General features: G+C 40.4%; 1 protein-coding gene across 18 annotated transcripts in view; it reads right to left on the reverse strand.

Annotated features, from left to right (window-relative positions):
* Positions 1–2,169: 2,169 nt before the first annotated feature.
* The window catches only part of LOC120048250 (transcription elongation factor A protein 3-like), a 31,673-nt gene continuing 9,975 nt past the window's right edge, over positions 2,170–23,867 (reverse strand). Inside the window, exons 2-20 of one of the 18 annotated variants that reach the window (XM_038994067.1) lie at positions 18,949–19,011; positions 18,597–18,702; positions 18,381–18,489; positions 17,762–18,265; positions 14,376–14,462; positions 13,992–14,081; positions 12,741–12,872; positions 12,492–12,560; positions 10,916–10,972; positions 10,466–10,576; positions 8,320–8,388; positions 5,514–5,576; positions 5,279–5,353; positions 5,005–5,165; positions 4,732–4,788; positions 4,376–4,530; positions 2,851–2,997; positions 2,523–2,594; positions 2,170–2,397 (exon numbers count right to left, since the gene is read on the reverse strand). In XM_038994067.1, the coding sequence (XP_038849995.1) occupies positions 2,389–2,397; positions 2,523–2,594; positions 2,851–2,997; positions 4,376–4,530; positions 4,732–4,788; positions 5,005–5,165; positions 5,279–5,353; positions 5,514–5,576; positions 8,320–8,388; positions 10,466–10,576; positions 10,916–10,972; positions 12,492–12,560; positions 12,741–12,872; positions 13,992–14,081; positions 14,376–14,462; positions 17,762–18,265; positions 18,381–18,489; positions 18,597–18,702; positions 18,949–19,011 (2,136 nt within the window). In that variant the 3' untranslated portion in view covers positions 2,170–2,388. Of the gene's footprint in view, positions 2,398–2,522; positions 2,687–2,850; positions 2,998–4,375; positions 4,531–4,731; positions 4,789–5,004; positions 5,166–5,278; positions 5,354–5,513; positions 5,577–8,319; positions 8,389–10,465; positions 10,577–10,915; positions 10,973–12,491; positions 12,561–12,740; positions 12,873–13,991; positions 14,082–14,375; positions 14,463–17,761; positions 18,266–18,380; positions 18,490–18,596; positions 18,703–18,948; positions 19,012–23,867 lie in introns of those variants that run through there. The other 17 variants (XM_038994070.1, XM_038994068.1, XM_038994075.1 and 14 more) reach the window with 17 other exon arrangements.

Raw genomic sequence — 23,867 nt, forward strand, 5'->3', positions numbered from 1 at the left:
ACAACCTGAAGGTGTGTTGGATCATTGTCCTGTTGAAAAACAAGCGCAAACCAGATGGGATGGGGCATCACTGCAGAATGCTGTGGTAGCCATGCTGTTTAAGTGTGCCTTGAAATCTAAATAAATCTCAGACAGTGTCATCAGCAAAGCACCCCACACCATCCCACCTCCATGCTTCACAGTGGGAAACACACATGCAGAGATCATCCGTTCACCTACTCTGCGTCTGGAACCAAAAATCTCAAAAATTGATTCATCAGACCAAAAGACAAATTTCCACCAGTCTAATGTCTGTTTCTTGGCCCAAGCAAGTCTCTTTTTATTGGTGTCCTTTAGTAGTCGTTTCTTTGCAGCAATTCGACCACGAAGGCCTGATTAATGCAGTCTCCTATGAACAGTTGATTTTGAGATGTGTCTGTTACTTGAACTCTGAAGCATTTATTTGGGCTGCAATCTGAGGTGCAGTTAACTCTAATGAACTTATCCTCTGCAGCAGAGGTAACTCTGGGGTCTTCCTTTCCTGTGGCGGTCCTCATGAGAGCCAGGTTCATCATAGCGCTTGATGGTTATTGTGACTGCACTTGAAGAAACTTTCAAAGTTCTTGAAATTTCCGTATTGACTGACCTTCTTGTCACAACACAACTGATTGGCTCAAAGACATTAAGAAGGAAACAAATTAAACAAATTACCAAGGCACGGCTGTTAATTAAAATGCATTCCAGGTGACTTCCTCATCAAGCTGGTTGAGAGAATGCCAAGTGTGCAAAGCTGTCATCAAGGCAAAGGGTGGCTACTAAATGTTTATATTTTTTTGGTTTACTACATGATTCCATATGTGTTATTTCATAGATTTGATGTCTTCACTATTATTCTACAATGTAGAAAATAGCAAACGTAAAGAAAAACCCTTGAATGAGTAGGTGTGTCCAAACTTTTGACTGGTACTATAAATAACATTCACTCTCTAAATGATATGTCATTTGCAAGTGGGTGCTGTTACAGGATACATTTTTCTTCCTCGCCACTTAGTGGTACAGTATATTGACATTCCATTTCACCTGTTGTTCAAACACAATTTGACAATTACATAATTTGATAAATTAGCATAATTTCAATACTGTTTACTCATTCAATTATGCTGCAAAGCAATACATATGAAAATAACCAACTCCACTTATTCATAAATATTTAGACATTTTAGCTGCTCTTTGAAATGTCAGAGCGAAACCCACAAATGACAAATTGTTTTTTGGTCTTTAACTTATCTAGAAAAATGAATTACAGTAATCCCTCGTTTATCGCGGGGGTTACGTTCCGAAAATGACCCGCGATAAGTGAAATCCGCGAAATAGAATTTTTTTTTTTTTTTACAATTAGCAACTATTACATGTATACAAATACAGTGACTCACGTGTAGGCCGTTTCGTCGACATTATGGGTTTAGGAGATGTTCGAAATTACAAGATAATTTGGCCAACTTAATGTAAATTTGCCAAGCTGTTTTATGTACGTACACATAACTGCACGAGACGACAAAATGGTAGCATGTTTTGATACAAGAAGCGGGAGTGAGTTTTTAGCGAATCAGAATGCAGAGCACAATGCACCAAAAAAAAAAAATCATTATGAAAATCCGCGAAATAGCGAATCCGCGATAAGTGAACCGCGAAGTGGCGAGGGATCACTGTATATTATTCCCTGAAGCCCAAACTGAAGACCAAACGGTGACAATAAAACCTCAGAAGTTGGGGCTTGAGATATTAACAATAAATATGTCTTAATTGAAATGGGTTGCATGATAAGCTTTCATACTGTATTTCTGATTTGTTCTGTGGTCTTTGCAGATTTAAATAGAATATACCCCAAAAAATTAAGATGCATTTTTGTTGTCTGTGAAATTCATAAAAGGCATCTCCTCAGCACCATTGAATTACCTGTGTTCAACTAGGACAGATTAAATGACACAGCCATCAATCTGGAGACTCTCAACAAGTCTCTTACACAAATGTTTTCAACTCCCATTAATTTATCATTATTTTTTAAATGTAAACTTTATTTAACTAGGCAAGTCAGTTAAGAACAAATTCTTATTTACAATGACGGCCTACCCCGGCCAAACCCAGATGACGCTGAGCCAATTGTGCGCCGCCCTATGGGACTCCCAATCACGGCCAGATGTGATACAGCCTGGAATTGAACCAGGAACTGTAGTGACGCCTCTTGCAATGAGATGCAGTGCCTTAGACTGCTGCGCCACTCGGGAGCCCATCTTAAAAAGTCAATTATAAATCGTAAGTATTCATTTTTGTAAAATTACTCATTGCGAAACATTATAACCCTTCATAGAAAAATGTGGTCTGCAACATCGTCATTGGAGCTGGGCCACATCAGCAGAACTGGAATAGAAAACAAATTAATATTAGTAAATGTATAGATTATTTATGTCTGTGGACCATTGTTATGCCTCAGAGACACCACTGTATGTGCTGGGCTATCTGAATTGGTGAGGGAAATGTCTCACCTTCCAGCGGTTCCCGCACTCGTTACACAGAACAAAAGTAGTCATAGGCTCATCAGCGCTGCGGGTCTGCATCTACACACACACCCCAAGAAATACGAAGGCAGCTTTCATACAACAGCATAGGCTGTATCCACTGTATCTCACTGTGTAAAATGGAACTGGAACTGGTGGAGCGAACAAAATAAAACTGATATTGGGTCAGTATGTAGAGCATATGTATGTTTTCAGTGCAGTGAGCAGTGAGCCGTGTGTATCTGTTTAAGTAAAATACAGTATATACTTGGTAATAAGCAGAATAGGGTGTGAATGCAGAGTATGGTAGGTTTACCTGGTTGTAGGTGCAGTTCTTTTTGTTGCACTTGCTGCACTGAAACAGGTCAGAAATGGTACCGCTGGTTTTGGACAGCTGGTGTTCCCTAATGGCCTCCTTAGTCAGATTGTTCCTGAGCTGCTTCAGCTCATCACTAGCCATCTCCTAGATAGATAGATAGATAGATAGAGAGTTGAAGTAAGAAGTTTACATACACCTTAGCCAACTACATTTCAACTCAGTTTTTCCACAATTCCTGACATTTAATCCCAGTAAAAATTCCCTGTTTTAGGTCAGTTAGGATCACTACTTTATTTTAAGAATGTGAAATGTCAGAATAATAGTAGGGAGAATGATTTATTTAATATTTTATTTCTTTCATCACATTCCCAGTGGATCAGAAGTTTACATACACTCAATTAGTATTTGGTAGCATTGCCTTTAAATTGTTTAACTTGGGTCAAACGTTTTGGGTAGCCATCCACAAGCTTCCCACAATAAGTTGGGTGAATTTTGTCCCATTCCTCCTGACAGAGCTGGTGTAACTGAGTCAGGTTTGTAGGCCTCCTTGCTCGAACACACTTTTTCAGTTCTGCCCCCAACTTACTATGGGATTGAGGTCAGGGCTTTGTGATGGCCACTCCAATACCTTGACTTTGTTGTCCTTAAGCCATTTTGCCACAACTTTGGAAGTATGCTTGGGGTCATTGTCCATTTGGAAGACACATTTGCGACCAAGCTTTAACTTCCTGACCGATGTCTTGAGATGTTGCTTCAATATATCCACATAATTTTCCTCCCTCATGTAGCTACCTATTTTGTGAAGCGCACCAGTGCCTACTGACTGCTGCGTGGTCCCATGGTGTTTATACTTGCGTACTCTTGTTTGTACAGATGAACGTGGTACCTTCAGTCGTTTGGAAATTGCTCCCAAGGATGAACCAGACTTGTGGAGGTCTACAATTTTTTCTGAGGTCTTTGCTGATTTCTTTTGATTTTCCCATGATGTCAAGCAAAGAGGCACTGAGTTTGAAGGTAGGCCTTGATACATCCAGAAGTACACCTCCAATTGACTCAAATGATGTCAAATAGCCTATCAGAAGCTTCTAAAGCCATGACACCATTTTCTGGAATTTTCCAAGCTGTTTAAAGGCACAGTCAACTTAGTGTATGTAAACTTCTGACCCACTGGAATTGTGATACAGTGCATTATAAGTGAAATAATCTGTAAACAATTGTTGGAAAAATTACTTGTGTCACGCACAAAGTAGATGTCCTAACCGACTTGCCAAAACTATAGTTTATTAACAAGAAATTTGTGGAGTGGTTGAAAAACGAGTTAATGACTCCAACCTAAGTGTATGTAAACTTCCGACTTCAAATGTAGTTGGATAGACGAAATCTCTGAGGGAAATTTGTCTACGCTACTCAATATTTTGGTAGGTGCTTGACTTTCTTGACTCTCTCTCTTTGATACAACATCTTAGGAATATGTTAGAGGCAGGAGTGGGTCATGGGTTGATATGACAGAAGTTTACAGTACCTCAGCAGACATGATGGCGAAGCATCTCAGCTCGATGCCTCCAGCCAGGACGTTCCTCCGCAGTCCAGGGTTTTTGGGGTCCTTCAGGTTGCTGATGCGGCTCCGCACCCTGTTTTTATACTTCATATCTGTGGATCCCATCTCTGTGTAAATATGTGCAGCGGAGGATAGTTAAGGAAGCTTTCATCACCGTCTGACTGATATATCTAACGGTGACAATAAAATATCAAACAAATATAACATTTGTTATATTCAAAGCCAAGAGAGCAAATGGCAGCTCTGCAAACACACTGCAACCTGAAACCAACCCAAATTGGTAAAATACTTCAGAAACACATGCAGATTTAAAAGGATATGATCTTCAATCTCTGCTGCCATGGAGTCACAGTTTGTCCCAAATTCTTTGAAGTTGTCTGAGGAGATAAAACTGAGGATATTACGTTTCCTCCTTTTCATCTACAAAATCTATCAAGCTGTGTGTAATGTAACCATTAGTAATTTCCATACTGTATGTGTGAATGAATGTGCATTGAATGAGTCACTTAATGTGTAGATTGATCTCTTTTATCTCTGTGAGTGTCTGTACTTGTACTCCGAGTCATTCAGTTAGTGGCTGGTCTTTTCCCCACCATCTGTACGTAGAGCAGCAGCCAGCATCTCGATGCACTTGTCCCTGATGGTTTCTCCAGTGGCAAGGCAAGGGGACAGGGGAACCCCTGCTGAGCTGAAGGAGGGGGACATGGGACTGGTGGGGGTGGAGGGGATCTTTGGCATCTCTGGTTTCCCTCTCCTGGTCATCGTATACACAAGCCAGATAGCATATACGTTAATCAAGAGTTTAAAATCTGATCCATATTGATTTCAGTAGTACAGTAGATAGTATTTTCCAGTTAAAAAGGGTACCGTTCAATACTGTCCGTTGAGGACTTTCTCTGCAGAGGGCCAGGGTGAGAGGACTTGGAGCCATGAAATTCTTTCCTGAAACAAACACAGAGACAGAAAAAGCAATGGAGTGAACTAACATCCTTATCTTAATGTGCTCCATTATGCAATAAATAAAAAGGCCTTAATGAAGCAGTAAAATAAATAAGGAATGGAAATTTGCTTTTCTATCTGCATAAGAAAGGGGCCCTCTTACGTCTCGCTAGAGAGCTTCTTAGCTGAGGGTGAGTTGCTAGTCTTGGAATCCACAGAGTCCCTCCTAAAGAGAGGTAGTAAATGAGGAATGATTTGAAAGTGAGAAAAGGGGGTTACTACCCACTGATTGATTCAATGTAATTTCAACAAATAAAATTAAAAATCCATGTGACAACTTTGTCAAGAATGTGGAAAAAGTACACTTTTTTTTCATCCACATTTTAACTAAAATGCAATGACATGGCTCACTTGCAGTGGTGTAAAGTACTTGAAGGAAAAGTCCACCCCAAAATGTGTCTTTTAGTATTTGTTTCATTAGTCCATTGTTGATAGTCCCAAAATATTTTAATATTTTAATATAATATTTAATAGTCATAATATGACACAGAATGCATCATACAGGCAAGATTGGTTTCAGAATAGAGCAATTCAGAATAGAGCAAATCAAGTTACAGAACTTTCAAAATGCAGAAATGCATTTTGCTTCATATGACGCAAGATTGCTGTATTTTGAAAGTTGCAAAACGCAGCATCACATGATGCAAAAACCATCATACAGGCTAGATTTCTTAGTCCATTGTTGATGTAGACCCAAAATAGTTTGTATGTCAGCAATCAAGATTTCAAGATGCCTGATTATTGTATTTTTCAAGTTACGTATCTTGAAAACTTGATTGCTGACATACAAACTATTTTGGGTCTAGATTAACAATGGACGAAGAAATCTAGCCTGTATGATGGTTTTTGCATCATATGATGCTACTTTTTTCAAAATACAGCATTTTCTGCATTTTGAGTTTTTCTTTAAGTAAAAATACATAAGTAGTTTTTTGGTGGTATTTATACTTTACTATTTATACACTGAACAAAAATATAAATGCAACAATTCAAAATATTTTACTGAGTTACAGTTCATCTAAGGAAATATGTCAATTGAAATGAATAAATTAGGCCCTAATCTATGGATTTCACATGACTAGGAATACAGATACACATCTGTTGGTCACATATGCCTTTAAAAAAATGTTGGAGAGTAGATCAGAAAACAATTCAGTATCTGGTGTGGCAATCATTTGCTTCATGCAGCGGGACACATCTCCTTCGCATAGAGTTGATTGTGGCCTGTGGAATGTTGTGTGGCCTGTGGAATGTTGTCCCACTCCTCTTCAATGGCTGTGTGAAGTTGCTGGATATTGGCGGGAAATGGAACCCGCTTTCGTACACATCGATCCAGAGCATCCCAAACATGCTCAAATGGGTGACATGTCTGGTGAGTATGTAGGCCAAGGAAGAACTGGGACATTTTCAGCTTCCAGGAATTGTGTACAGATCCTTGCAACATGGGGCCGTGCATTATCATGCTGAAACACGAGGTGATGGCGGCAGATGAATGGCACGACAATAGGCCTCAGAATCTCGTCACGGTCATTGATAAAATGCAATTGTGTCCGTTGTCCGTAGCTTGTGCCTGCCCATACCATAAACCCACCACCACCACCACGGGGCACTCTGTTCACAACGTTGACATCAGCAAACCGCTCACCCACACAATGCCATACACGCTGTCTGCCATCTGCCCGGTACAGTTGAAACCGGAATTCAGCCGTGAAGGGCACACTTCTCCAGCGTGCCAGTGACCATCGAAGGTGAGCATTTGCCACTGAAGTCGGTTACGTTGCCGAACTGCAGTCAGGTGAAGACCTTGGTGAGGACGACGAGCACGCAGATGAGCTTCCCCGAGAGTTTCTGTGCAGTAATTCTTCGGTTGTGCAAACCCACATTTTAATCAGCTGTCCGGGTGGCTGGTCTCAGACAATCCTGCAGGTGAAGAAACCGGATGTGGAGGTCTTGGGCTCACATGGTGAGACTTGGTCTGTGGTTGTGAGGCTAGTTTGTTGTACTGCCAAATTCTCTAAAATGACTTGAGGTGGCTTATGGTAGAGAAATGAACATTCAATTATCTGGCAACAGCTCTGGTGGACATTCCTGCAGTCAGCATGCCAATTGCACGCTCCCTCAAAACTTCAGACATCTGTGGCATTGTGTTATGTGACAAAACTGCATATTTTAGAGTGGCCTTCTATTGTCCCCAGCACAAGGTGCACCTGTGTAATGATCATTACTTCTTGATATGCCACATGTCAAGAGGATGGATTATCTTGGCAAAGGAGAAATGCTCAGTAACAGGGATGTAAACAAATTTGCGCACAGAATTTGAGGGAAATAAGCTTTTTGTGTATATGGAACATTTCTGGGATCTTTTATTTCAGCTCATGAAACATGGGGCCAACACTTTACATGTTGCTTTTAGATTTTTGTTAAGTATATTTTTGGCAACTTAATCCACTACATCCCTAAAGAAAATAAGCACTTTTAACATACATTTTCCCTGGTACCAAAAAGTACTTGCTCAGGCAGGACAGAATAATGGTCCAATTCACACACTTATAATGCGTTGTCATCCCTACTGCCTCTGATCTGGCGGACTAACTAAACACAAATACTGCATTTTGTAAATTATGTGAGTGTTGGAGTGTGCCCCCGTCTGTCCATAAAATTAAAAAAATCTACTAGCATTTACTTAAGTATGACAATTGAGTACTTTTCCCACCACTTTTCGCTTGTTATGTAGATTTCATATTGATGTCACGTTATTTGGCTATTCAATCGAATATCAATTAAAACTAGATGCTGACGGATGTACTTCGCCCACTGGGTAGCTCATGGCAACGTATTATGGCATTTAGCAGTAATGACCAGAGAAGTGTCAGTCATAGTATTGAATCTGAATGAGAGCCAGTACCTACCTGTCTGATTTGGAGTCAGTCGAATGACGTTTCACAGAATGGCTGGGCTTCGAGTCAGTGGAGTCCTTTCTACAACAACGAGAGAGAGAGGAAAACATGTCACCTTGTGACACTGCTGTCTGTTCATCTGAGTGAGTGTTAGATATTGAGAGTGACGAGGTAAAGCTTTAAATTATATCCTGTTTTTACTTTCATTTGACCATTTTACTACTACTACTCCCAACTGATCAGCAACAGCAGTGGTAACTCCCAGGTACTGTTCTCTACTGTGAGCAAGCTCCTTAAACCTGTGAACAACTCTGCTACCTCAGCCTCCCCAGAACGGTGCAATCAATACCTTCGCTTCTTCCAAAGCAAAATTGAAAACATCAATGACACCATCCTGTCCTCTCCAGCCCCTGTAGTTGATCTACACAGTCCTACGCTCCCTGAGTCAAGGTTCTCCATGTTCACCACAGTCACTGCAGCTGATGTAACCAAGCTGGTTAGAACAATAAGGCTCATCACTTGCTCACTTTACCCTATCCCCACCTCATTTGTCAAGACCTAGTTACCTGCTCTGGAGCCTTTTTTCACAGACAATCATTAACAAGTCCCACAGCTCAAACTCGCCACAGTCACAACAGTACTTAAAAAGCCTGGATCTGACCCTGACAACCTCCAGAACTACAGGCCTATCTCCAACCTGCCCTTCCTGAGTAAGCTCCTCAAACGTGCTATGTCTAGCCAACTCCAACAACATCTTGCCACTCACAACCTACTCGAGCCCTTCCAGTCTGGTTTCAGACACAGATACTGCCTTGGTAAGGGTCACCAATGACCTCCTCATGAATGCAGACTCTGGGGCTGCCAGCATCCTCATACTGCTGGACTTCAGTGCAGCATTTAACACGGTCAGCCATGCCATTCTGCTGGACCGCATGGAGAAGCTACTGGGCCTGTCAGACACTGTCCTGGACTGATTCAGGTCCTAAGATCACTGATCCGCCAGGGGGATCCCTGAAGGCTCGGTCCTAGGGCAACTACTGTTTTGGATCTACATGCTGCTACTGGGAAACATGGACTGGGCTTTAACTTTTATGCTGATGACACTCAGCTGTATATCTCCACAAACACTTCCAATGCCACTGCATTCCTCGTCAGTTGCCTGTAGGACATCAAAGTGTGGATGCAGCGGCGTTTCCTGCAGTTAAACTGCAAAAAGACAGAGGTCGTCCTGATTGGCACTCGCATCATCGACTAAATAGGCAGCTACAGTCTCAATATTGATGGTGTCAAGGTCCTCCCCTCCAGTGAGGTTTGCAATCTGGATGTGATATTTGACAGTCAGCTCTCGTTTTAGGCCCACACCAAAGTGTTTCCAAAGTTACATTTTTCCATCTATGGAACATTGCCAGGTTACGACCTATACTTTTACAGCCTCCAGCTGAGCAACTCATCCACACCTTTATCTTATCCCGTCTGGACTATTGTAATACCCTGTTTGTTGACAAATCTGACACGTGCCTAAGAAGGCTACAATATGTCCAGAACTGTGCTGCATGCATCCTCACCCACAACTCCCCCATGAGCACATCACTCCAGTGCTGTTCAACCTCCACTGGCTCCGCATATGCTCACACATTGACTTTAGAATCCACATCTACCAAGCTATCCACAACTCTGGACCCAACTATCGGTCTGACCTCACACTCCCTTCGCTCCTACAGGTCCATATCCCTTCAGCAGTCCCACAGCAGACAAAACAACTATGGGTGACAGGGTTTTCAGTGGTGCGGCTTCTCGGCTGTGGAACGCACTTCCAGCTTCCAGTCACTGTCAGGGCTGCAGCTTCTGGCCTTGCTTAAGGCACAGCTAAATAACTGAGCTGTTCACAAAAGCTTTCAATAACCTATGTTAATTCTGTTCACCGGATCGGACGACACCTGTATATAGCATTGATTGTTTTCTGCTTTTATTATAATACTTTTTTTTCAGTGCCTTGGGTGTGTGAAAAGAGCTTTACAAATTCAAATATTTCTTTAATTATTTTCCTTCAAAGTTCACATCATACAGGTTTAAAAGTGAGGTCAATAAGTGTTTTTAGAGTGAAGTTCACTATATCCACCAATTAATGTGTACAGAATATGATCCTGCTTATGCAGACCTGTCTTTCTTGCCATCCAGACTTGGCCTTTTAGAACGTTTTGGATTGGAATCTGAGGAGTCCAGACTCTGCCTTTTAGCAGGTTTTGGTTTGGAATCTGACAAATCCTTTCTGAAACAGGAAACATTTGTATGTATGTAACATTTGCATGTATTGCAGCCATAGCTGATTGGCAAAAAGCACACAGCAGTCAGGGAGCAGGCATGCTTGATCAAACAGCTTCACCAGCAGAGGGCAGACTAGATGACAAGGTGGCGAAGCACTGACAAATATACATATATTATTTCCCTAATGAAGACCTCTGCTCCAATGAAGGGGTTAACAAACAATTCTCTAATATCACAAAATACACAACCACAACTCATGTCAGTGGGATTCAATTTAAACAAGCACATAGGCCCACATGCAGTGTATAATTATGCATGCACCTGTGGACTATGGCTTGCCAACCTTTCTTTCTTGGCATCAACAGATGTTTTTTTGGGCACTTTGCTATCGGAGTCTTTTCTGCAAACGGAGAATGGTTAGCAGTGCTTTGCAACTGTTGTCATAATAATCTTAATCTAATTTAACAAAATTACATCATTATCATCATCCTCATTTACAGAATGTCATGATAAATACAGTGCCTTCGGAAAGTATTCAGACCCCTTGACTTTTTCCACATTTTGTTTTGTTACAGCCTTACTCTAAAATGGATTAAATAAAACAATTTCCTCAGAAATCTACACAGAATACCCCATAATGGCAAAGCGAAAACAGGTTTGAGAAATGTTTGCAAACTTAAAAACAAAAATACCTTATTTACATAAGTATTCAGACCCTTTGCTATGAGACTCGAAATTGAGCTCAGGTGCATCCTGTTTCCATTGATCATCCTTGAGATGTTTCTACAACTTGATTGGAGTCCACTTGTGGTAAATTCAATTGATTGGACATGATTTGGAAAGGCACACACCGGTCTATATAAGGTCCTGCAGTGGACAGTGCATGTCAGAGCAAAAAACAAGCCATGAGGTCAAAGGAATTGTCCGTAGAGCTCCGAGACAGGATTGTGTCGAGGCATAGATCTGGGGAAGGGTACCAAAACATTTCTGCAGCATTGAAGGTCCCCAAGAACACAGTGGCCTCCATCATTCTTAAATGGAAGAAGTTTGGAACCACCAAGACTCTCCCTAGAGCTGGCCGCCCGGCCAAACTGAGCATTCGGGGTAGAAGGGCCTTGATCAGGGAGGTGACCAAGAACCCGATGTTCACTCTGACAGAGCTCACGTCTGGAGGAGACCTGGAACCATCCAGCGGCAGGGACTGGGAGACTAGTCAGGATCGAGGTAAAGATGAACGAAGCAAAGTACAGAGAGATCCTTGATGAAAACCTGCTCCAGAGCGCTCAGGACCTCAGACTGGGGTGAAGGTTCACCTTCCATCAGGACAACGACCCTAAGCACAAAGCCAAGACAACGCAGGAGTGGCTTCGGGACAAGTCTCTAAATGTCCTTGTGTGGCTCAGTCAGAGCCCAGACTTGAACGTCTCTGGAGAGACCTGAAAATAGCTGTGCAGCAACGCTCCCCATCCAACCTGACAGAGTTTGAGGGGATCCGCAGAGAATACTGGGAGAAACTCCCCAAATACAGGTGTGCAAAGCTTGTAGCGTCATACCCAAAAAGACTCGAGGCTGTAATCCCTGCCAAAGGTGCTTCAACAAAGTACTGAGTTAAGGGTCTGAATACTGATATATTTTTTTATTCTTAATAAATTAGCAAACATTTCTAAACTCGTTTTTGCTTCATCATTATGGGGTAGATTGATGAGAGAAAAAAACAATTTAATTGATTTAAAATAAGGCCGTAACCTAACAAAATGTGTAAAAGTCAAGGGGTCTGGATACTTTCCGAAGGCACTATATAACAGGAACTATTAACTGACTGTTGAGTACTATATTTATCATGATATTAGGAACTGAGCACACTCAACAATTGAGCACACTCAACATGAATGAGGTAGTATAATTTACAGATCCCAGACCTATCTTTTTTCACATGGTCAGAGGACGTCACCTTCAGAGAAACGGGTTTGTAATCTGACGACTCTTCTCTGGGTAGCAAACAGCAAAGAAAGTGATGTTTGAAACAAAAAAATGCATTGTATCGAAATGAATAGAATCCATTAAGCATATCTGTCAATAGGAGCAGTTCAACAATGTCACAGAGAACAAACATCGCTGACACTCAAAAGTAACCACACAAAAAAAAAAACATGCAACATCACAGCGACCTCTCCTTTTTGACTTCCACTGACGGGCGCTTCACATGAGGAGGAGGATGGAGATGGAGAGGAAGAGGAGCAAATGGAGCATTGGGGTCCAGAGGCTCTTTTCGAACCACAGAAATCCGCAGAGGCTCTTTTCTAAATGTAAAATATTATTTTCAATCACTACTATTCATCATTACTATCAATACTATAGTAGCAAACTCATGTTTCAAGTTTTATTAGTCGTATATAGGGAATACACATGCACCATCCAACGAAACGCTTACTTGCAGGCAGTGGTGTAAAGTACTTAAGTAAAAATACTTTAAAGTACTACTTAAGTAGTTTGAGGGTATCTGTACTTTACTATTTATATTTTTGACAACTGTTACTTTTACTTCACTACATTCCTAAAGAAAATTATATACTTTTTACTTCATACATTTTCTTTGACACCCAAAAGTAATTACATTTTGAATGCTTAGCAGGACAGCAAAATGGTCCAATTCACACACTTATCAAGAGAACATCCCTGGTCATCTCTACTGCCTCTGATCTGGCAGACTCAATAAATACAATAGCTTCACATGTGTTGGAGTGTGCCCCTGGGTATCTGTTAAATTATTATTATTTTTAATTGGTGCCGTCTGGTTTGCTTAATATAAGATAATTTAGGATAATGTATAATTCAACTTTTGATAACTGTTTTATTTATTTAACTAGGCAAGTCAGTTAAGAACAAATTCTTATTTACAATGATTGCCTACCGGGGAACAGTGGGTTAACTGCCTTGTTCAGGGGCAGAACGACAGATTTTTACCTTGTCAGCTCAGGGATTCGATCTAGCAACATTTCGGTTACTGGCCCAACGCTCTAACCACTAAGTTACCTGCCACCCCAAGTAAATATACTTTAGTATATTTTTGCAATTACATTTACTTTGATACTTAAAGTATTTGGTTTTAAATATACTTAAGACTTTTACTCAAGTAGTATTTTACTGGGTGACTTTTAGTTGAGTCATTTTCTATTAAAGTATCTTTACTTTTACACAAGTACGACAATTACGTACTTTTCCATCACTGCTTGCAGGTTGCTTCTCGACAATGCAACAACAATAAGAAGTAATAAAAGATACGAATACGAACGAACATAAAGTAGAATAAAATACACATTTGTAGCATAAGTATAATACAGGAAGCACAATATATACTGTAGTCCAATATGTCTTATGAAATAAATCTAGATTACGACAGAAGAGAAGCTGACTCTAACCTCTCCTTCTTGACCTCTGCTGCAGTGGGCATAGAAGGATGAGGATGAAGAGGAGGAAGCGGGGAATTAGGGTCAGGAGGATCTTTTTTCCTAAATGAAAAACCAACAAACTAAATAATCCATTGCGATTCTGAAAACTTTAGTCATTTTCTGTGTATCGCTGACAGTTTTCACCAAAAAAGGAAGAACATGCACATAGTTGCAATGTTTTTGACTTTGCTGTGCTGTATAATGTTTAACCTATGATAACAAAACAAAGAGTAAAACAGGGATTTCAGGGCAGTTTTCACTGTGTCTGATAAAACAGAGGTAGGTGATGATCGAACACAAACTATGGACCATAGTACACAACTCAGTCTATTCACAAACAGCATGCACTCTGACCTCTCTTCCTTCCCCTTCACTGAGGAACGTCTGGACGGAGGGGTGGGACGAGGATGAGAAGGAGACAGAGTGTCTGAAGAATCTCTCCTGAATGGAAATCGAAATATTCCAAATGAAATCTGAGAAGAAAAAAATCTATCCAGAACTAATACAACTAGCACAAATCGAATGATTAAGGAAAGCATGCATAATTTACCATGATCACACTGTGCACCATGCAGAAGTGGGTGCTGGGTAAGTCACTCTTCAAGTCACTACCCACTGGGCACAAACTGATTTAGTTGTATTCTTTAACGTTGATTCTTGGTTGAAATTGAGAAATGAATCTAACATCAATTATTCATTTGTAAACAAACTGGAAATAAAGCCAGACTAAGTCAGTGGCACAAAATACACATGTTGATGTTCAAATGTTGATATTTGGTTGAGTTGACAATCAAACGATTCAAGATCACTTTTGCAATACAGTTAAGGCATTTTGTCTCCAACTAAATAAAAAGTTAAAGAATAGGATTAGGCCAGTGGCTTAGATGAAACTATCCAAGCATTATATATCCTTTAAATGTTGATATTTGATTGTGTTGACAACCAAACAATTCAATATGACTTTTGTAATACAAACTAAAGTAACAGTATTTATTCAACCGTTTTACTGCAGTGGGCAAAACAGGGTCACACAGAGTGTTTCAAATCTACTTTGAAACAAAGGTATACACCTCACACACATGGTTATGGGCTTAAAAAAAGAAGACACCTGTACCATGTCAGATATATACAGTTGAAGTCGGAAGTTTACATACACTTAGGTTGGAGTCATTAAAAATTGTTTTTCAACCACTCCACAAATTTCGTGTTAACAAACTATAGTTTTGGCAAGTCGGTTTGGGAATCTACTTCGTGCATGACACGAGTCATTTTTCCGACAATTGTTTACAGACAGATTATTTCACTTATAATTCACTGTATCACAATTCTAGTGGGTCAGAAGTTTACATACACTAAGTTGACTGTGCCTCTAAACAGCTTGGAAAATTCCAGAAAATGATGTCATGGCTTTAGAAGCTTCTGATAGGCTAATTCACATAATTTGAGTCAATTGGAGGTGTACTTCTGGATGTATTTCAAGGCCTACCTTCAAACTCAGTGCCTCTTTGCTTGATATCATGGGAAAATCAAAAGAAATCAGCCAAGACCTCAGGAAAAAAATTGGAGACCTCAAACAAGTCTGGTTCATCCTTGGGAGCAATTTCCAAACGCCTGAAGGTACCAGGTTCATCTGTACAAACAATAGTACGCAAGTATAAACACCATGGGACCACCCAGCCGTCACACCGCTCAGGAAGGATATGCGTTCTGTCTTCTAGAAATAAATGTACTTTGGTGCGATAAGTGCAAATCAATCCCAGAACAATAGCAAAGGACCTTGTAAAGATGCTGGAGGAAACCTGTACAAAAGTATATAAGTCTATATCCACAGTAAAACGAGTCCTATATCGACATAACTTCAAAGGTCGCTCAGCAAGAAGCCACTGCTCCAAAACCACCATAAAAAAGCCAGACTACGGTTTGCAACTGCACATGGGGAAAAAGATTGTACTTTTTGGAGAAATGTCCTCTGATCTGATGAAACAAAGATAGAACTGTTTGGCCATAATGACCATCGTTATGTTTGGAGGAAAAAGGGGGAAGCTTGCAAGCCGAAGAACACCATCCCAACCGTGAAGCACGTGGGTGGCAGCATCATGTTGTGGGGGTGCTTTGCTGCAGGAGGGACTGGGGCACTTCACAAAATAGATGGCATCATGAGGAAAGAAAATGTGGATATATTGAAGCAACATCTCAAGACATCAGTCAGGAAGTTAAAGCATGGTCGCAAATGGGTCTTCCAAATGGACAATGACCCCAAGCATACTTCCAAATTGTGGCAAAATGGCTTACAGACAACAAAGTCAGGTGTTGGAGTGGCCATCACAAAGCCCTGACTCTGACCCTAAACTTCTGACCCACCGGGAATGTGATGAAAGAAATAAAAGCTGAAATAAATCACTCTCTACACTATTATTCTGACATTTCACATTCTTAACATAAAGTGGTGATCCTAACTGACCTAAGACAGGGAATTTTTTACTTGGATTAAATATCAGGAATTGTGAAAAACTGATTTTAAATGTATTTGGCTAAGGTGTATGTAAACTTCCGACTTGAACTGTAGATGTATAAAAAAAAAATGTTTGCATCCCAATATGACATCACAGAAGACTGAAATATAACAAACCCGTTTGACATAGAATTATATATACGGTGTTTCAATTTGTTTATTAATTTTGAAATTATGAAAAATATTAATAACATTCCACCCATGTGGCCACTAGGTCATTTGACTGCATGAAAGGGCTACGATGAGTAACACATCTATGGCCACATGTTGAGACTAGCCTACTGTAACTATAAATGTCTTCTTATGTAATCATAGAAAGTGTGCATGTTCAAGATAGCGTGCAAAGGTTGCAGTTCTGTGGAGGTCTTCACAATTGCTATAATAATCTGTGCAGAATCTCTACAGCATTGAACACTTGCACTATGTACTTGTAATGTTATCTCAACTGCAATCCAGGTAATTTGGTAGTGCAATTAGATGAAGCACAGTGATAAAACATGAAGTTGTTTTATAAATACCTGACATTGTTTTCACCTTTTGAACTTTGTTGTGCTTTTAAAATGGTTGAAAGCACACTGATAACACATTTAAATGAGAACTAAACCAATCTAACATTGTTTTCCCATTGGAATTGAGATATGCTTTTAGATGGTTGCAAGCATAGTGATAACGCATTAGTAATTCAACAAACTTCCGGCTGACGTTTTGAGTGGGTGAATAAAGTTTGAAATCTCAATGATCAACGTCTCCACCAAATATTACCCACATTTCCACGTTGAAATGACGTGGTGTGCCCAGTGGTATGCTGTATGAACAAGTCAGTTAAACAACAAGGTTAGTGTGCAATCCATCTCAAGGGCGTCCAATATAAACATCTCAAACTATACCCTTATATCTGTACAAACCACTCATCATTCAGTAATGCACCAAAGCATCTGAAAGTAATACAGTGTTCTCAGAAAAGTTCCATGCGTAGACACCAGAGTATCTAACCATCCTGACCTCTCTCTCTCCTTCTTCACCTCTTTTTTCACCCCTTTATTCACCTCCCCAGACATACGTCTGACAGGGGGAGGAAGGCGGGGTGGTCGGGGGGGGCGAGGAGGAGAGTAACAAGCGGGGTAAAGATCATCCAAGACGCTTCTCCTGAAAACACAACACATCCCTGAGGCCCAGCCTTTGTCCTCTCTAGACTGTATGGAATCAAATTAACAGAGGCATCTCTCACCTCTCAAACCCTTGTCTGTGGTTTTCAACAGGTCTCTCTTGTCGGGGTTCGTACATTGGTATCTCCTTTCTGCGTTCCTCTGTGTGTCTTTCCTTTCTCAGTTCATCTGCGAAACGCTCCCTTCTGGGTTCGTCTGTGTGGCTCTCATTTTTGGGTTCTTCGAGATTACTTTTTTTCTTGGGTTCTTGCACATGTCTTTCATTTTTTGTTTCATGTATAGGTACATGTCTTTCTTTTCTGGATTTTTCGAAGTGTCTCTCCTTTTTGGGTTCTTCTAAGTGTTCTACATGTCTTTCTTTTCTGGCATCTTCTGTATGTTTTCCATTTTTGGATTGTTCTGCATGCCGTTTGTTTTTGAATGCCTCGGTATTTCGCTCCTTTTTTAGGTCAACAGCTCTCTCATCTTTTTTGTGTTCAACATTGTGCTTCTCTTTTTGCCGTTTGTCAGAGTATTCTTCCTTTTCAGATTCAGGATCTGAATCAGAAACATCCAGCCTCTTGTGACTATAGCAAAAAAACACAGACCACACCAGATACCGTATCTTCCCCTTTTCTATGTTTACATTTTTGCCTTCACACGCAGGCAATGGTTTGAGTGAGTGTGTGTGTATGCACCTACCTGGTGTCTTTCTCTAAGGGGGACCTGACTGGAGACGCTGTGGATTTGTTGGAGTCAACCCCATTCTTCATCTCATTGGGCCTCTCAGTACTCTGAGTACGTGCAGCATCTAGGGGGCAAAGAGGGTTGAAAATGATGTCTCTACATACTGTGTATACTGTAAAACACAACTCCAGACAGCTCCACTTTCTAAAAGACAGTCTCCTACAATCCTACCCAGCAGTCTCTTCCAGTCCTTGATGAGGATCTTGGCCAGGGAAACGACCTCGTCGTCTGTGCAGTGCTTCCTGATTCCATTCACAGACATGCCGATCCTCGTTTCCTATTCAGCGGAAAGAATGGTTTGTTGCATGTGATCCTTGAAATAATGAGTTTACACTTTTATAATGAGTTCACACTTTTGGAGTAGGCATAACTATATAATCCATTCCCTGTTTGTGGGGAAATTGCACTGACTGCACTGTATTCCCCATGCATTTGATATTTAATATTGAATGTAGAAGTAGCCTAAAATATTAAACTTCTGTACACCTAAATAATACATAACAGGATATTCCTGGTCCTCTACCTGCAGAAGTTTCAGCGTCATGTTGAAGCTCTTCAGTTCATTCAGCAGGTCCAGGGCACCCTCCTATGTACACAAACATGGAGATGATGGTATTGGAAGTTGTAGCCAACAGGGAGAGGAGCTGAATTATTTATTTTCATTACATATATAGTACCAGGGGTGCAACTTTCACTGGGAACGGGGGGGACATGACCCCCTCATTCTGAAATTGCATTTTTGTTACCCCCTAGTTTTATCATTGCATTGTGATACAAAAAGCGGCATCGGTGTGCTTTAGAACCATGCGGACGACTCAGAGTGGTCGGGTAGCCTGTTTGGTGGTTTTAACCAGCTGGATTTAGGACCGTGCGGAGACAACAAAGCATGCGAACAGAGGCAGCTGTTGTATGTGTGTGTTGTGCTTTTTTTCTTAGTTGTAAAAGCAAGCAGAGCAGAAACTGGCTACTCTTTATTTGACTGATGTAGCTGGCAAGGTAACTGCTGTTTGACTTAACAGAAAAAAAAGTATTTATTCCCAGAGCTGAGCTAGTACTGTAACTGACATGTAATGTTAGCTAATGTTTCATCCCCTCTCGACTGAAGTTCTGTCTGAAGTGAATGAACTAACTTAGCTAACTTGCAAGCTATCTAGCTAGCTAGTAGCTACCACAGCCAGTTCAGCCTAGCTACCTGTCAGGTAGCAATATCTAACAGCTGTTGTGCAAAAATGTTTTCTAGCTTTTGTTTTGTCTCGTTTCAACAGAAGTAAATTAACTTGGCTCGTTTTCGCCAGTTGATGTACCATTAGAGCCAGCCAAAAGTTGGCTAATGTTAAGATATTATTTTCCCCCCAACAGTCAGTATACAGCAGCAATGAAACATTATTGATCTGTCAGTTTCCCTAGGTAATTCCCTACTTTTCACACTGACAATAATAAACAGCTCTAGAGGCTTCACTGTCATGGTGCACAGTTAGGACACAACACTATTCTCATCATGTCTTAGCAGTATCAGATGGTGACAGATGTCCCAGCAGGGTCAGACAACCAGGGACGACCAGTCTATGGAGCTCAGGTGAATTTTACAGTATATTATAACAATCAATGAATGGATACAAAGTTCCATCTTGAGTTCATGGGTAGTCTACAGTCTGGGATCTGGGAATAATGGTAATTTAAATTATTGAACCATTGATTCTATTCTTGGATAATATAATGTATGAATGTACACCAAGTTAATTGTTTGTCATGCCTCATCTGAGCAGTATCAAATGGTGACAGGGGTCTCAGCAAAGTCAGGCAACCAGGGAAGACCAGTCTGTGACGGCGCTAGAGGTCGACCGATTAATCGGAATGGCCGATTAATTAAGGCCGATTTCAAGTTTTCATAACAATCGGAAATTTGGACGCCAATCTTTTTTTACACCTTTATTTAACTTGGCAAGTCAGTTAAGAACACATTCTTATTTTCAATGACGGCCTAGGAACGGTGGGTTAACTGCCTTGTTCAGGGGCAGAACGACAGATTTTTACCTTGTCAGCTCGGGGATTCAATCTTGCAACCTTACGGTTAACTAGTCCAACGCTCTAACCACCTGCCTTACATTGTACTCCACGAGGAACCTGCCTGTTACACGAATGCAGTAAGAAGCCAAGGTAAGTTGCTAGCTAGCATTAAACTTATCTTATAAAAATCAATCAATCAATCATAATCACTAGTTGACTACACATGGTTGATGATATTACTAGTTGATCTAGCGTGTCCTGCGTTGCATATAATCGATGCAGTGCGCATTCGCGAAAAAGGACGGTCGTTGCTCCAACGTGTATCTAACCATAAACATCAATGCCTTTCTTAAAATCAATACACAGAAGTATATATTTTTAAACCTGCATATTTAGCTAAAAGAAATCCAGGTTAGCAAGCAATATTAACCAGGTGAAATTGTGTCACTTCTCTTGCGTTCATTGCACGCAGAGTCAGGGTATATGCAACAGTTTGGGCCGCCTGGCTCGTTGCGAACTAATTTGCCAGAATTTTACGTAATTATGACATAACATTGAAGGTTGTGCAATGTAACAGGAATATTTCGACTTATGGATGCCACCCGTTAGATAAAATACGGAACGGTTCCGTATTTCACTGAAAGAATAAACGTTTTGTTTTCGAAATGATAGTTTCCGGATTCTACCATATTAATGACCAAAGGCTCGTATTTCTGTGTGTTATTATGTTATAATTAAGTCTATGATTTGATATTTGATAGAGCAGTCTGACTGAGCGATGGTAGGCAGCAGCAGGCTCGTACGCATTCATTCAAACAGCACTTTCGTGTGTTTTGCCAGCAGCTCTTCGCAATGCTTCAAGCATTGAGCTGTTTATGACTTCAAGTCTATCAACTCCCTTGATTAGGCTGGTGTAACCGATGTGAAATGGCTAGCTAGTTAGCGGGGTGCACGCTAATAGCGTTTCAATCGTTGACGTCACTCGCTCTGGGACTTGGAGTAGTTGTTCCCCTTGCCCTGCAAGGGCCACGGCTTTTGTGGACCGATGGATGGGTAACAATGCTTCGAGGGTGGCTGTTGTCGATGTGTTCCTGGTTCGAGCCCAGGTAGGGGCGAGGAGAGGGACGGAAGCTATACTGTTACACTGGCAATACTAAAGTGCCTATAAGAACATCCAATCGTCAAAGGTATATGAAATACAAATGGTAGAGAGAGAAATAGTCCTATAATTCCTATAATAACTACAATCTAAAACTTCTTACCTGGGAATATTGAACACTCATGTTAAAAGGAACCACCAGCTTTCATATGTTCTCATGTTCTGAGCAAGGAACTTAAACGTTAGCTTTTTTACATGGCACATATTGCACTTTTACTTTCTTCTCCAACACTTTGTTTTTGCATTATTTAAACCAAATTGAACATGTTTCATTATTTATTTGAGGCTAAATTCATTTTATTGATGTATTATATTAAGTTACAATAAGTGTTCATTCAGTATTGTTCAGTATTGTTGTAATTGTCATTATAACAAATAAATAAATTCGGCCGATTTTAGCTCTGACAGTGCTGTGATATCTAACAAATTACACAACATATATCGGCTTTTTTGGTCCTCCAATAATCGGTATCGGCGTTGAAAAATCATAAATCGGTCGACTTCTAGACGGCACTGAAGTGAACTTTTGCAGATGCAAAAAAAAAATACAAAAAGGTACAAGATCAAATTTACCTACTTAGGACATCCCCCAAAATATATTTTACTAACAAATTCCAAGAATCCTTAAATAATATAAAGTCAACTTGGAAAATCATCAATCAATTGTTGAATAAGAAAAAGTAATCTACAACTATCCCATCTCAATTTATTGTTGGAAATAAGACATATAGTGATTCTGAGTTAATATGGTTTTAATAACTTTTTTTGTGAATGTGGGTTCCTCTCGCTCAAAGAAAATAGAGAAAACTGATGTAAATCCCTTGTTAAGGGACATTTCCCTTCTCCGTTTCAGTTTGATCCTACTGATATAATGGAGGTAATTGGTAACTTAAAGATATCAGCAGCAGGTCATGATGAGATTGGTGCCTCTGGTGAAATCAGTGTCTTCTTCGATTATTGAGCCTCTAACGTACATCTTCACCAAATCTATGCAAACTGGTATTGTTACTAAAGTTATCCCCTCTATAAATCTGGGGATCGAAGATATTTTACAAATGATCTCCCATTATCTGTACTACCAGGTTTTTCAAAAATCCTACAAAATTGGTGTATAAGAGAATGTTTAAAATCAACACTGTATTCTATATGAGCACCAATATGGTTTTCATAAAAAACTACTCCACAGATATGGCTCTTTTGCAACTTGTGGATAAAATCTTTACAGCCCAGAACAATAATGAATACACTCTTGGCATCTTTTTCAATTTATCCAAAACGTTTGATCATGAAATATTACTTTCTAAATTGCAATATTATGGTTTGATCATGATTATGGTTTGATCATGATTATGCATATAATTGGTTACTTAGTTATGTTTATGATAGAAAACAAATTGTTTATGCTAACTGCTGTGCATCAACCAGGGTTAAGACATCCTGCCACATGCCACAGGGTTCGATAATTGGATCTTTGTTATTCCTAATCTATATCAAATCAAATTTTATTGGTCACATACACGGGATTAGCAGATGTTATTAAATTACACAACATATACCCAATACACACAAATCTAAGTAGGAATGAATTAAGACTATATACATAAGGACGAGCGATGTCAGAGCGGAACGGACTAAGACACAGTAGAATAGTATAGAACACTGTATATACATACGAGATGAGTAAAGCCAGATATGTAAACATTAAAGTGACCAGTGTTCCATTCCTTACAGTGGCCAGTGATTTCTAGTCTATGCCTATAGGCAGCAGCCTCTGTGCTAGTGATGGCTGTTTAACAGTCTGATGGCCTTGACATAGATGCTGTTTTTCAGTCTCTCGGTCTCAGCTTTGATGCACCTGTACTGACGTCGCCTTCTGGATGATAGCGGGGTGAACAGGCAATGGCTCGGGTGGTTGATGTCCTTGATGATCTTTTTGGCCTTCCTGTTACATCGGGTGTTGTAGATGTCCTGGAGGGCGGGTGATTTTCCCCCAGTAATTCGTTGGGCAGACCGCACCACCCTGTGGAGAGCCTTGCGATTGCGGGCGGTGCAGTTGCCGTACCAGGCGGTGATACAGCCCGACAGGATGCTTTCAATTGTGCATCTGTAAAGGTTTGTGAGGGTTTTAGGTGACAAGCCAAATTTCTTTAGCCTCCTGAGGTTGAAGAGGCTCTGCTGTGCCTTTTTCACCACACTGTCTGTGTGGGTAGTCCATTTCAGTTTATCAGTGATGTATACGCCAAGGAACTTAAAGCTTTCCACCTTCTCCACTGCGG

This window comes from Salvelinus namaycush, chromosome 5 (genome assembly GCF_016432855.1).
Source record: "Salvelinus namaycush isolate Seneca chromosome 5, SaNama_1.0, whole genome shotgun sequence".
Lineage (NCBI taxonomy): Eukaryota > Metazoa > Chordata > Actinopteri > Salmoniformes > Salmonidae > Salvelinus > Salvelinus namaycush.